The sequence below is a fragment of the Cyclopterus lumpus genome, chromosome 19 (genome assembly GCF_009769545.1).
Source record: "Cyclopterus lumpus isolate fCycLum1 chromosome 19, fCycLum1.pri, whole genome shotgun sequence".
Classification (NCBI taxonomy): Eukaryota; Metazoa; Chordata; class Actinopteri; order Perciformes; family Cyclopteridae; genus Cyclopterus; species Cyclopterus lumpus.
In genome coordinates, this window is record NC_046984.1 from 1,778,927 (window position 1) to 1,792,500 (window position 13,574).

The 13,574-nt window shown below is 41.8% G+C and overlaps 2 protein-coding genes across 3 annotated transcripts in view; one reads left to right on the top strand and one right to left on the bottom strand.

Annotated features, from left to right (window-relative positions):
* Positions 1–4,929: 4,929 nt before the first annotated feature.
* Positions 4,930–11,158, top strand: zgc:171971 (uncharacterized protein LOC569690 homolog). 2 transcript variants are annotated; one of them, XM_034559423.1, is made up of 9 exons: positions 4,930–5,040; positions 5,506–5,706; positions 6,512–6,558; positions 6,684–6,838; positions 6,981–7,105; positions 8,838–8,925; positions 9,075–9,313; positions 9,646–9,783; positions 10,237–11,157. In XM_034559423.1, exons 2-9 carry the CDS (start codon positions 5,533–5,535, stop codon positions 10,381–10,383), a joined length of 1,113 nt encoding a protein of 370 aa, XP_034415314.1. In that variant the 5' UTR covers positions 4,930–5,040; positions 5,506–5,532; the 3' UTR covers positions 10,384–11,157. The 2 variants fall into 2 exon arrangements, with proteins under 2 accessions (XP_034415314.1, XP_034415315.1); XM_034559424.1 differs by having other exon boundaries at positions 4,939–5,040; positions 5,479–5,706; positions 10,237–11,158.
* Positions 11,159–11,874: 716 nt separating this feature from the next.
* tfam (transcription factor A, mitochondrial) overlaps positions 11,875–13,574 on the bottom strand; it is a 6,419-nt gene continuing 4,719 nt past the window's right edge. The window contains exons 6-7 of the mRNA XM_034559259.1: positions 13,530–13,574; positions 11,875–13,370 (exon numbers count right to left, since the gene is read on the bottom strand). The exon at positions 13,530–13,574 is cut by the window's right edge and continues 12 nt beyond it. Coding sequence (XP_034415150.1) covers positions 13,089–13,370; positions 13,530–13,574 — 327 coding nt within the window. The 3' untranslated portion in view covers positions 11,875–13,088. The remainder of the gene's footprint in view (positions 13,371–13,529) is intronic.

A 13,574-nucleotide genomic window follows, 5' to 3' on the forward strand; every position in this document is an offset into this window, starting at 1 on the left:
AACCAAATGTAGCCTAGTTGTAAATTAATCCCATGATGTAAAATAACCTGGCAAACTAGCAGATCATTTTTATTTTTCATTTGCTGTAGCTCAAGCTGATTTTGTCTCAGAATTGTACGTTAGTGTGCAATAAATGCAACTTACTAACCTTTAGCATTTGTATAGTGTCTAGCAGCTTCCATTACTTAGTATAAAAAGTAATATAGAGTTTTATGTCAGCTTAAAGTGGTAATAAACTGTATTGTGCTAATAAAGAATAGTTACAGGGACATTTGGTAGATTCATTTTCTTCAACCCTCTTCCTGTATCCTTGTCTAATCAATATAACAATTTACATCCTACCCTCCATCTTAAGACAAATATTAAGCAAATGCCTTCTGCAGAGGTTGATATCCATATACTATTCAATTCAATTCAGTTTACTTTATATAGCCCAATATCACAAATTACAAATTTGCCTCAGAGGGCTTTACAATCTGCACACATACGACATCCCTGACCTTTGACCTCACATCGAATCAGGAAAAACTCCCCAAAAATAACCTTTGACAGGGAAAAAAGGGAATAAACCTTCAGGAGAGCAACAGAGGAGGATCCCTCTCCCCGGATGGACAGATGAATAGATGTCATGTGTACAGAATGAACAGCATTTACAAAGTTACATAAACACATTAAATTAATATGAAAATGTATGAATGGAACTCCAATCCATGAAACAGAAGGAGGTAGAGAGGAGGGGGGGCGGGGCATCAGCAGGGCCAACGCGGGAGGCCGGCTCAACAGGCATCAGACACCTCCAGGTCCAATGGACCCTATGAGACGTGAAGTCACAACGACTCCGGGGAGGAAGCAGAGTTAATAAGGTGCAATGGAGAGATGTAGATTCATCCATAAGGAGAGAGAGAAGAGGAGAGAGGTGCTCAGTGTATCCTAAAACATCCCCCAGCAGCCTATAAGCCTATAGCAGCATATCTAGGGGCTGGACCAGGGCAAACCTGATTCAGCCCTAACTATAAGCACTATTAAAGAGGAAAGTCTTAAGTCTATTCTTGAATGAGGTGACTGTGTCTGCCTCCTGGACTGAAAGTGGAAGCTGGTTCCATAAAAGAGGAGCTTGATAACTGAAGGCTCTTGCTCCCATCCTATTTGATGAATTAATCTTGAACCCTCTTGCAGTTTTTTGCTCCCGCCACATTTTCTCTCTTCGAAGCCTTAATCTTCCCTACAATATAAAAGTGCTGCACCTCCTATGGAAACAGCACAACCATATCTAGAAGCATACATTAACTCAAACATTTCTTTGGTGCAGATTAACACATTTACAATACCATGAATCATAAAAAAGATTGATCATTTTTTTTATTTTTTTGGCATCCTACTTTTTAGGACTCTAGGAACCACAAGTAGCCCCGCATTTAGTGAGCACAGCTCTCTAGTGGGGCAATATGGTACTACAAGCTCCTTAAGATATGATGGTGCATCACCAATCAAGGCTTTGTAGGTGAGGAGAAGAATTTTAAATGTGATTCTTGATTTTACAGGGAGCCAGTGCAGAGCAGCTAATACAGGAGTAATGTGATCTCTTTTCTTAGTTTTTGTGAGTACACGAGCTGCAGCATTCTGGATCAACTGGAGGGACTTAAGAGATTTATTAGAGCAGCCTGATAATAAGGAGTTGCAGTAATCTAGTCTGGAAGTATCAAACGCGTGAACCAGCTTTTATGCATCTTTTTGAGACAAGATGTGCCTGATTTTTGAAATGTTACGTAGATGAAAAAATGCAGTCCTTGAGATTTACTTAACGTGGGAGTTAAAGGACAAGTCCCGGTCAAAGATAACTAGAGATTCTTTACAGTGGTGTTGGATGCCAGGGCAATGCCATCTACAGAAACCACATCACCAGATAATTGATCTCTGAGGTGTTCAGGGCCCAGTAAAACCACTTTACTACTAGGACAGTCAAAGTGGGGTTCAGGGACCCAATGGGGTCAGTGGCACTCTGCCAGGGAACGGTTTTCAGAGTAATAGAAAACACTACACAGGGTCCAAAATTAGACCAACCACTCACCAAATGCAAGTCAAAATTGACCTTGGTTGAAATTAAGTTAGCGTTGGTGGGTTGTTGAATAATAGGCCACTACAAATTAATACACTACGAAAAGACAGCGTTTTGTTTTGCATTGGCTCTGCACACTCGTGGCGACAATGTCTGAATGCCAATATTGTCCAATGGATCAACAAACAGTTCTGAATGGTGTATGTCAGAACATGTGTGGCAGACTTCATTTGTTGGGATAACAGCGTTGGAGAAAGCATATTGTTGGAAACATTACAAAAGGGATGATGGAGTCAGTCTGCATTGATTGCTAAAAGAAGCTGGTTGCTGTAGCCACAGACAGCAAAGCAGTGATGACGGCTGAACCGTACATTGTCTCCCGGCAGCTTTCAGGTTTTGCTACCCCACCTTTCATGTGCTATTGATCATTTCCTGAGAGGATACCAGGCCATCATCCAACATCTAGAACAAGTATGCCCCTCAATTGAAAGTGACCAAGGGCAACATTTTGAGTGTCGCTGTTTGCTGGGAAAGCTAAACAACAGGTCCTCATCATGAAATAGCTTCATTAGGGGCATTAGCTTCATCAAGCGTTATCTTTCAAATAACTTCATCAGGGGTGTTACTTCATCAAACATTAGCTTTAAAATAGCTTCATCCGGGGCTGTACTTCATTAAGCGTTAGCTTTAATTAGCTTTAGTTAGCTGCTGTATTATTCTCTGCCTCTGCCACTTTACAAATATTTCCTTTAGAGACAAATGAGACCCACACAAGAAGCAGAACCAGACCAGTAAAAGACTGTAATTGATGATGTGAGGTGCACGGTTGTCACAGAGTAAAGGTAGGTAAATAACCTCTTGTGTAACAGGTTCTGCATCAGTTGTATTAGTTTCTGCGCTCCTATTTCTGTCATTGCCTCATATTACCAACTGCTTAAATACTGTAACATTGCTCTTGTAAGCAGAATTATCTCAATTTAGGAGACGGAAATATTTTAATATCAGCATATCAGTTTAATATTGTATGTAATAAAATGTCTTAGTAAAGTACGTCATTAAAAGATATAATATAGTATGTCCTAAAATATGTCATAACAAAATTAAATTGTATTGTATGTTATAGAAAAATGCAACAACAATGTTGTATATAATATGCCATGATAAAATAATGATATACTATGTCATAATAAATGTTACTGTATAGTATTTCATAGAAACAGAAAAGATATCATAATATGGTGTATCATAATAATGTTAGGGAAATACCATAGCATTCTATGCAATGAAAAAAATGTAAATAATATAGTATATCATGACAAAATTGGTTAGGATGTGGTATGTAAAATGGCAAAAAGTATAATAATTGTAAAATAATTAATTAGTTAAAATATATATATAGAAGATGTGTCATACTATGTCATGAAGAATATCAATGCAGGATCTTTTTTTAAAGTCATAGTATAGTATGTCATTAAAAGTTAAAATAAATATATCAAAGCTTAGTATGCCATATAATATACTTGAAGAATGTGGGAATGAAAAACATACTACGATTTATTTAATGAAATTCTGTTATATGATATTTTCATGACATCTTAATGGCATACTAACAATGATAATTTTATGGACACTTTTTAATTGCATACTATTGCATACTATTTTTTATTCATGGCATAATAGTCTATAACTTTTTTAAGACATACTATATTATTTGGTATGGCATATGACATTGTGACAGAGTTTATGATATTTGTGGCATACAATATTATGGCATGTTTGCTAACTTTTTTGATAACATACTATTTTAGCATTTTTTCATGGGAGCCTATAAAACAAAATATTCTATGGTATACCATTAAATAATATTTTCATGACATCTGTATGGCTTCTTTTTTCTTACAAACTATACTGTGACATGTTTGAACATTTTTAAGGACTTTTACTTTTTCTAAAAACAATGTATTAACTGATACACAAATACTCCCTCCTGACTCAGTGGAAGTGTGTATGGGTCTGTATCTGCATAAATCCTGCCCACTGCCTGTATTTTCTATATTATCTTATTTCGATGTGTTTGCGACTCTTCTGGGCAAAGAGCATTTGAATCCCACAGTGGGGGTGAAACCCTTATCCAATAAACAGGATGTGCTTCGGGCTGCATTCATTCGGAATCCGGCACCTTTCCCGCAGGTTGTGAGGAGGTGTGTGTTCATTACTGTGTATTTGTGTTTTAGAACAAAACCGCTGTGAAACAATCTGGAAATATCAGTTTATGCTTCTGATTCACAGCTTTATTCTCACTAACGCCGATCCCTCTCTTCCTTCACTCTCTAGCTCATGGACTGTCATGACCCATGCATTACTTTGCATTGCATTTGGCATCATTGGATTTTGAAGGCGCTAATAGTTATTTACTATTTTATATATTATTTTATAAAATGCACCATATTGTGTATGTTAATCACAATACTAGCCTCAAGCCACTAATAGATTTTCAACGGTTTAAAATAAGAACACAGACTAAAACAACACAAGTTATACATAACAGAAAACTAGTCCAGAAGAATGTTTAAAATGACAAACAGAAACAACAGGATGGAAATAGCAGGTCTGATGGGCCTCATAGTCTTAATGTCTGCAGGCCGAGTATAACTCATAAGTGGTGGGGGGGTTCTTTGAAACGTACAAAGAGTATAAACAAATAGGAAGATTCTAGTCAAGTTCCTCAAAATTGTACTGAAGTACACAACTTGCTGTTTTGTGTCTATGAGTAAAACATTTGAAGTCAGGTTCCACTGCGCAAAAGAGCTGAGCTTCGACCAGGCGGTCACGGGACACCCGCACACACAGGCAGACAAACACCGCCATCTTGTGGTTCCTCCGGCGCAGTGCAGTTTAAGCAAAACAATGGCAGCGCGGCACGAAAGGAAATTAACACGGTCCTTTAAAACTGGACAAGTTAAACAGGCGGCAAGAAGAAACTGGTGAGTTGTCACTGGTAGAAGCTTCTTTTTTTACGTTTTCACTCATCTTTGTACGGTTTTGTTAACGTTACTCTGCTATGTTACGACCGGGATGCGTCAAAGACGAACTCGTTTGTATGCAGACGTCAGAAAGGAAGGGAGGAAGGAAGGGTAGGCGACTGTGCGTTGCAGAAACACCGAATATAACGACTAATAGTATTCCGGTTTGCATAAACGGAAACATGTCTGCCTTTGTAGGTGTAGTTTTGCATTCTGCCGCACTCTGTTTTGATACCGCGACTGCGAACAAAATGGAGGGTTATAAAGTCGTCGTTAAGTTGTCTGTTGTGTGGAGCGGACTCGCGCTCGGATTAGGAGCGTTACGGCCGAATGTAACGTGGACGTTATTTACTCTGCGCGACGTTCTGTCGAGTGAAACGCCCTTTCTTCTGCCACTAGTAAACACAACCATGTAACGTTACACAGAACGTCCCGAGGACCCGGTGACACGACATGACCGACTCCGGAGAGGCAGCAAGCGTCCCCGGCTGCTCCGGCCTCGGTTTCCCCGCGGGCCGAGGACTCCCAGGCCGGGTCAGGAGTCTCTCCTCTCCCGCTCCACCTGGAAGACTGACGTCGCTCAGGACCAGGGACCTAACACTAGGGGGAGTCTTAAAAAAGACAAAGGTAATGGACGTCCCACCAAAGGGATGGACAGGCGAAATGCATGTCCATGTATTCTGTTAAACATCGACAGCCTGGAATTCACGTGACCCAAATCTCATATCTCCCCACCCTGACCTTTAGGACCCTTTACCCCCCACCCCCCTAAAGCAATGCTTAGCAACACACATGTGTCATGTAATGTTTACAATAAATCTTTTTTCTATAGCACACAATCCAATACACCTTGTATTGGATTGTGTGCTATACATAAAAGGAATACAACAAGGAATTAAATAAAATCAATTTAGATAAAGATGTTTGTTTATGTATCTGTAATAGTGCCTACAGTTTTACAGATTCTATTAGACCCTCAGTAGACTGGTCCCTAGTTCAAGGCCGTTAATGCCATCTTTCCTTTACAAAGATATAGAAATGTTGAAACCTCGGTTTGCACAACTAAAGGCTCCAAACACATCAGTGTGCTGCTGGAGGAACTCAGTTTCTTTCATACTGGATTAAAACAATGGTGTGACGCTGTTTACAGGGGGAGAGAACACATGTCCTTCTTTCAAAAAGAGGTCAGGGGTCAACTGCAGTTAGAAACTAATTTGATTTAGTAACTGATTCAATGCAGGAACCAATAGCAGGGTCAGTTCAAGAAGGTAAGTCATAGTTATCCTGTAGTCCTGAACTAGATCGAATCCAGCAGCTGGAAAGGGATTTATAGCATATCAAATCTACTATGTATTTGCATCACCTTTGTTCTGAATCCCATTTCTGAAAATTGTGGTATTAAAATATTTTTGTTCTCTCTTTTTCTCCAAAGAAAACCTTTGAGCCAAACGTCCACGCTGTGAGAAAAAGCAAAGACGAGTGAGTCAATGAGAACGTTCCAGTCTCCTGTTCACTCTGGAATGTTTGAAGCATTGCACATTGTGTGCAGTAAGTACACAGAGTGTGTGTGGTGACTATAAATATGGTGTCCGGTTCTTCCCCAGGTTAAAGGAAGAGATCCGCGTGGCTCCAAAGAAGGAGAGAAGACAGAGGGGCGAGAGGAGGAGAGAGAACAGAGGGAGGAGGAGAGAGAGGCCTCCGACGATCCAATCTCACTCCATCTTTGAGCAGGGCCCTGCCGACACCGTACGCAAAGCAGGTGCACAAATGATGTTGCTTCTTTCTTTTCCTTTTTCTTTTAAAAATAATCCTTTCTTTCTTTTTTGTTGGGTGAGATGTGAGCATGCACACCAGAGGTCCATCACAGATGCCTTACGGGTGCACTTCTTGTCTCTGTTCAGGCTGGCGTGGTGCTACGGACCTGCAGGACTCCACCGTTTCACCCGTCTGCAAACTTGTGAAGAAAGAGAGGAAGGACTTGGAGGAAGATGAAGATGAGATACTCAAAAAACTACAGAGGGATGATGTGAGTACGTCCTGCTAGCTGATATATCTTAAGAGTATAGATTCACAACTTTTCAAGTCTGTTTTAAAATGCTGGTCAGGTGCCCATATGAAGAAAAAAGAATGTCTTACCCTGAAGCTCTCAGGTCGATATGAGGCTTTAGCTGTTTGAGTTTGTCAAATCCAGTAGGAATCTTCCACAGTTCGTCTTTTTGTGCAGAATATCCTCTTTGTGTTACCATTCGTTTGTTATGTTCTCAGTCGTCTCTTAACTCCATAGGAAGATTGTTCTGTGTAGTTCAACACAGTCATTTCTGGTCCTAGTATATTACTGTAATATGAACTGACTCAGTGTGGGAGGTGCAAGCCCATGTAGAACGTTAAAGACGGTGCAACCATCTGCAAAAAACTATCCAAATGAAATAGATTGTACATTTGAACCATATGACTATGGTGAGCTATTGAATATATCGGCCTTTCAGTCAGGTGTTTTTAGTGTGTTTGTGGGCCAATCAATAGGTTTTAGAGTTGTGACCAGCTTGTGAAACAGTATGTAATGTGGGAAAAGATCATGGCATGCATAACAAGTTTGGCTGCCTCTGTAGTTAGGTATGCTCTTATATGCCTAACGTTAGCCAGGTGGACATTTATGATACGGGCCAACTTTTTAGAATGTGTTTAAAATGACAGATTTGAATCTAGGATGGTTCCACAGCGTTTGAAATTGGACACTGAGCATTTTCCTTTCACAAAAGCGTCAGGTTGGTGAGTCTCTGGGTTTCCTTGTGAAGAACATACAGACTGTTTTGTTTATGTCCAGGTGTAAACAGGAGTTGCTCAACCAGTCTGATACATGTACATGCAGTTAGTCTGTTTGCAGCTTGTAGTTTGTTTTCAGCATGCACATAAAGAACTGTGTCAGCGATCTGTTCACTGCCAGTATGAACAAGCGGAACAATGACTGCTATCAGAAACTGTTCCGAGGACCATGCGGGAACCTCATTATTGTTTTTATGACAAACTAGAACAATTGTAAACTTACCCTTTAAAGCTGCAATTATTTTTCTTGGCTGCTTGGAGGCAGGCCAACAGCATTTGACATGGTATTACCTCGAGGTTGTTGTGGATATGAGGTTAGTAGAGCAACCTTAGCATTCTTTGTGTTCACCTGATGCTAGTGAGTCCAACATTCACTCTCCTTGTAGCTGTGGTTGAATCTCCAAGACTCCTGAGAAATAGATCTGGCTACGAGTCAAGTGACACCTTTCACATTGAAGGTCGTCATTTGATCCGTTAGTGATAAAGGGATATTGACTTTAACATTATATCATGCATTGGAGCAGGGATCCCAAACAACCTTTTTCCTCAGTCTTTTATTTGAGAGTAATTTATTCTTATTCCACATCGGCATAATACACATTCACATTTCAGGAGTTGCACCTGCCACACACACGATAATGTCTTTTCCTCGACCTGGAGGACAGACTAGAAGTTGAGGTTTTTGGTATTCTTTATGGAGTTCACATCTGTCTGTTTCCTGTCTCGTGTGCAAGCAGAAAGCTGTTTCCCAGTAGTTCCAGTCTCAGCTCAAAGCTGCGTGTTTGTGCACGATGTTTAGCTGCACAGCATTAGTTTATAATGACGGACCCGCTGGTGATCCAGTGAGTTTTAATTCACATTGTCAGCCAGAGTGCTAACGACCAGCCTGTTTCATCATGGGCCATAATGACTAATGTTATATGTTGCACCCACAGTTCATAGATGACCCAGGTCTGAGGAACGATGCCAAGCTGAAACCCATCCAGCTGCCTCTGTGTCAAACACGGGCAGCCGCCACAACATGTGAGAAAACCACGTCGGACTGCTGCTCCTGCCTCGCCTCTGACGGGGTCACCTTGCTCGTCAACAGGGAGCTCATTTCACTCAGGACACTCGTGTCGACGTTTTGAACCTGTTTTGCGCTGAAGTGTTTGTGGTTCTCACGTTGGCAGGTCCGGAGAACCCCCCTTTGTTCAGGCCGCCAGGCCTCAGCCAAGCAGAGCTGTCCAGACCAGAGCAGCCGTCCGTGGTCGAGCTGCTGCAGGATCTCAGCCTGTCGGGCAGAGAGGAGCTCTTCTTCATGCAGCTGCCCGACAGTATGCCAGGCAGAGATTCTGCACACAAGGCCGAATCCTCCTCGGAGAAAGCTGCCAAGAAAGAAGACAAGCGGCATGCACATCCACAAGCACACGTGAGTTGCCTCGCGTCGTGTGTGGGGTTGCTTTTCGATCCCAATGTGTGGTGCGCTGCGTCTATTCCATATTAAGCACACAACATTGGCTTACGGCGCTGCTTTCAGGGTCCAGGTTTTAAACATGTGCTGCTGATGTATAAATGGAGGATGGAGATTTGTTTTTAGTACTCGACACTAAACAGCATTCACCTCTTTTCCCAGCTGGTGCAGAGAGGGTTATTAACACCTCAATGTATTGCGCTGCATATCATCTCTTGGCCTATTCAATACAAACATAATGCTGATACAAGCCAGTTACTAACGGGTTGAGTGTCTCTGCCTGTCCTCAGGAGGGCTGTCCTGTGCTCTCACAACTCCCAGAGGGGTTTCTGGGTAAACTGCAGATCAGGAAGTCAGGAAAGGTGGAGCTGAAGCTGGGTCACATCGTTATGGACGTCTCTGAGGGAGCTGCATTTTCCTTCCTGCAGGTGTGTGTGTGGGTGTGTATGTGTGTGTGTGTGTGTGTGTGTGTGTGTGTGTGTGTGTGTGTGTGTGTCTGTCCATCACAAAGAGCAAGATGAATGCATCACATCTCTCCATCCACATTACAAAAAATATCTTTGAATTTATGATCTAATCCCTGTTGGAAAGATATTTTTTGTTGGAAAGATCTTGACAGTCCTGGTATCAGACACACAACAACGACACATCAATCTGTCTCCAAGGACATATCTTCCCAGTGCAGTACAATCATTATCTTTTAAAAGTAGATTTATCCTTTTATTTTCTAGGAGGACAACATATAAGTAACCTTTTGAAGCCTTTATTGTGAAGAGACTGTAGTGAGCAACTGATTATATTTAAACTCAAATAAATGGCAGCAGAAGTCAATAATAGTTTTTTTTAATACTACGATATTAAGTCCCCTTCTCTGTCTGCAGCAACTGGTGTCCGTGCGTCTGTCTGACGGTCGAACCGGAGACATGATGGTGTTGGGAAACGTGCATCACAAGCTGGTCTTGTCTCCGGACTTCCAGGCTTTACTGAGACAGGCTGCAACGCAGCAGCAGCAGCAGCAAGGACCCTGATCCCCCCTCCTCTACTGAGCAGAGCTGAAAGACTCTTTGTAGGACCCCTGATCTGATGCTTTGTTGCCACGCCGACAGGTCACCCCTTCATACCTTGATGGGAGGGGCTAAGGTTCCATCTGCCCATCAGGATTCTAACTAACATTCATACACACATTCATTCCCCGTAGACACAGCTACGGGAGAAATGTAAGGGTTAAGTGCCCAAGGACACATGGACATGGGCTAGCGGAGCTCGGGATCAAACCGTTAATCCTCTGATTGAAGGACGACCCTGCTCACAGTCGCCCAGCGAGCGACTCAGTTGTCGTAATCTTTGGTGTAGCAGTCCGACAATAATTCCTTCCCAGAGACCCGCCCCTCGCCATGTGTGCCGTGGGTCTTTGTCCGTAGACAAAGTGGTGCACAGTAGCCGAACATTCCTGGACCGCTCAGCCAGTAGCTGCTCTGATGGACTGTCATGATGTTGACTCACTGGGACGTGAACGTAGAACCTGGTAGAACAGCGTTCTTATTTTTCAGTCATGGAAAGAACTTTCAGAACGCAAAGCTCTGATGAAAACAAAACTGTGTAATTGCTATTCCCGAGATGTATTAAATATTATGTATCTGTTGTTCTTGTCGGTTTGATGACATGCTTCATTTTATATATTTGTAACCTTGTCACTGTGTTCTATCTTGGCCAGTCAGAATTTCTGGTTTAATAAAAAAGAATAATATAAAATCTGATGTGCATCTGGAATTTTGGAGGTTTGTTGTATTTAGCCAACTTAGACATAGTATTTTCAGTATTACGGTTCGATGTTGTTGGAGTTGGCAGTGAACCACTGACGCAGAAGTCTTCATATTAATTTCATATCCAATTCCAAACTTCCGCCCATTGCCGAAATCCTTTCAGCTCCTGGAAGCCCTTCCAGGTGAAGAGACGTCGGTCCAGAAACCTTCCGAGTCGCCAACCATCTCTCGGTGGAATCAAGACGATGCTGGTCTGAAGTGCTGCTCCTGGTCCAGATCAGACCTCCATGCTGTGGGTTATGTCCCAGAGGGGACCTGGTCTCTGCTCTCGGGGATCACCTGACTTAATCACCTCTAGAACTCCTTTTACTCCATTTGTGTATATTGTATACTGATATCTCGTGTTTCAGTCTGTCACTGTCTCGTGCAATGCATTCCAAAACATTGTTTTTAAAGATTCTGTAAGGCTTAAAAAAAATTGTTTTTGAAGAGATGCATTAGTAAATTGTGTATTTTTATTCATTAGTATCTGAAGTCAATAATTTAAGATTAGCGTATATTGAATTTCAGTCAAAAATCATACCTCGATGATGTAAGCCCTCTGAGGCAAATTTGTAATTTGTGATATTGGTCTATACAAAATAAACTGAATTGAATATAGCAAAAACAAAGTGAAGAGAATGTGCTGCCTTGTTCAGACTGCGTGTTCTTCTGGAAATTGTGTCTTTGTTGTGTATGAGTCACCAGCAAAGGTCCTTTTGTAGAAAGGTACATGTACATCTTTATTCAGTAAATACAGAGCACAAAGAAAACGCTGGTCGCTCTGTGGAAAGCGACTGTCAATACCGAGAGAACGCTGTTCACAATCAAACATGGAGACCAGAATGATTGTAGACTTTGGGACTGTTAACCCACAACGAAAGGTATGCCACATAATCAACTGGAAGTCGACGCTGTTTATTATCAACCATAACAGCTTCTTTCTTAACAGGTTAATGAAACAAACAAAAAAAACACCTAAAGTAAAGCTGGACTGGAACGATTCATAATTTGGAACTTTAAAACAAATGTAAAAAAAAAAAAAAGAGTAAAAAGTCAGTCGATAATGTTACTCATGCCATAAATGACCGAGCAGTAGATCAGTTTGAGGATGTCAGGTTGGGTTCACTGAGACTTCCACAGGGTTCAGACTGCTGTCATTCCAATGAAAATACTAAATGATACTAAGTATTAGTTGGCCTGTTGGTAGTTTCTAATGCTTCATGTGATACGAGCAATGAGGCACTGGGTGACATGTTCCTTCATGACCATGAACACACAACAAATTAACTATGTTTTCTTTGTTGAAAGCTACAATGACTTTCTTTTAATTTTTATGAAATGATAAGACTGGGGTGCTTATAAAGATGTATGCCTTCAGTAGGGGCTGGGGCTGACGCAAACTAATGCATTGTTGGCTTAGGACTTGCTGACAAGGTAAACTAAGAATAACACCAGACTTTTTTTGGGACATTAATACTAATAGAAACGTGTGGTTGATTTTGGGACTGTAACGGTGACCTTAATACTCCTCCAGTATATTGTGGGTACTCGGGGCTATGAAGCATTTCAAACATTGCAGACAGTAAAGTATGAACAGTGTGTACACTTCTGAAATCATCACATTTCTGACTCTCTCCCCTAGAACCTGTGGATGTCTTGTGGAAGTCCTGCTGTTGGGTTTATCTGCTGTCGTTCTTACTGAACAGATGTGATGAGGACGTATTGTGAAGTTATCGTGATCTGTCTGAATGCTGTAAAAGGGCTTTTCCCTGTTGAGGAAGCGTTCATGACAACTGGGAACTTTGGGACTTAAGTTTGATGAAAAAAGAACCAAGCAGAGCACAGGCCTGGGTCATCAGGACTTCTGTTCCAGTTGTCATGAAGGCTCTTCTAGACCCTCCCTTCAGACTCGAGTAGATAAACACGTCTTATGTCTTCTTCGTCATCCTGACAATTTTCACGGCACTACTCTTCGCGGTCTTCCTGGTTGTTTTGGACTTCTCCGTGGTAGTGGCCTTCTTTACGGCTTTAGCTTTGGCCTTCTTTGTCCCCTTCTTGGCCACCGCCGTTTTTGCAGCAAGGTTTTTATTGGCGGACAAGGTCTGCTCTCGGATCAGGTCCTCTCGTCCGATCTCCATCATGTGGTCCTCCCACGACTTCATCTCATTCTTGTAGCGGATTTTGTCGTCCTCTGCCAGCTGCGTGTAGACCTGCAACGTGGAACAAACAGAGGAGATCTCGACACTGAAGACTCAAGTTTGTGAGTGTGTGTGTGTGTGTGTGTGTGTGTGTGTGTGTGTGTGTGTGTGCGTGTGTGCATGTGTGCGTGTGTGTGTAAGCCTTATACATGTAATGATTGCAAGACCAACCTGTTTCTGATGACCTAACAGATTTCTCCAGTCCTCCAACAGGGA

Excerpts from the sequence above, each read along its gene's own strand:
- zgc:171971 (XM_034559423.1), top strand. The coding sequence starts at position 5,533 with ATGACCGACTCCGGAGAGGCAGCAAGCGTCCCCGGCTGCTCCGGCCTC. Across the intron at positions 6,839-6,980 it reads CGACACCGTACGCAAAGCAG|GCTGGCGTGGTGCTACGGAC; the intron begins GTGCACAAATGA and ends GTCTCTGTTCAG. Across the intron at positions 8,926-9,074 it reads ACGGGCAGCCGCCACAACAT|GTCCGGAGAACCCCCCTTTG; the intron begins GTGAGAAAACCA and ends TCACGTTGGCAG.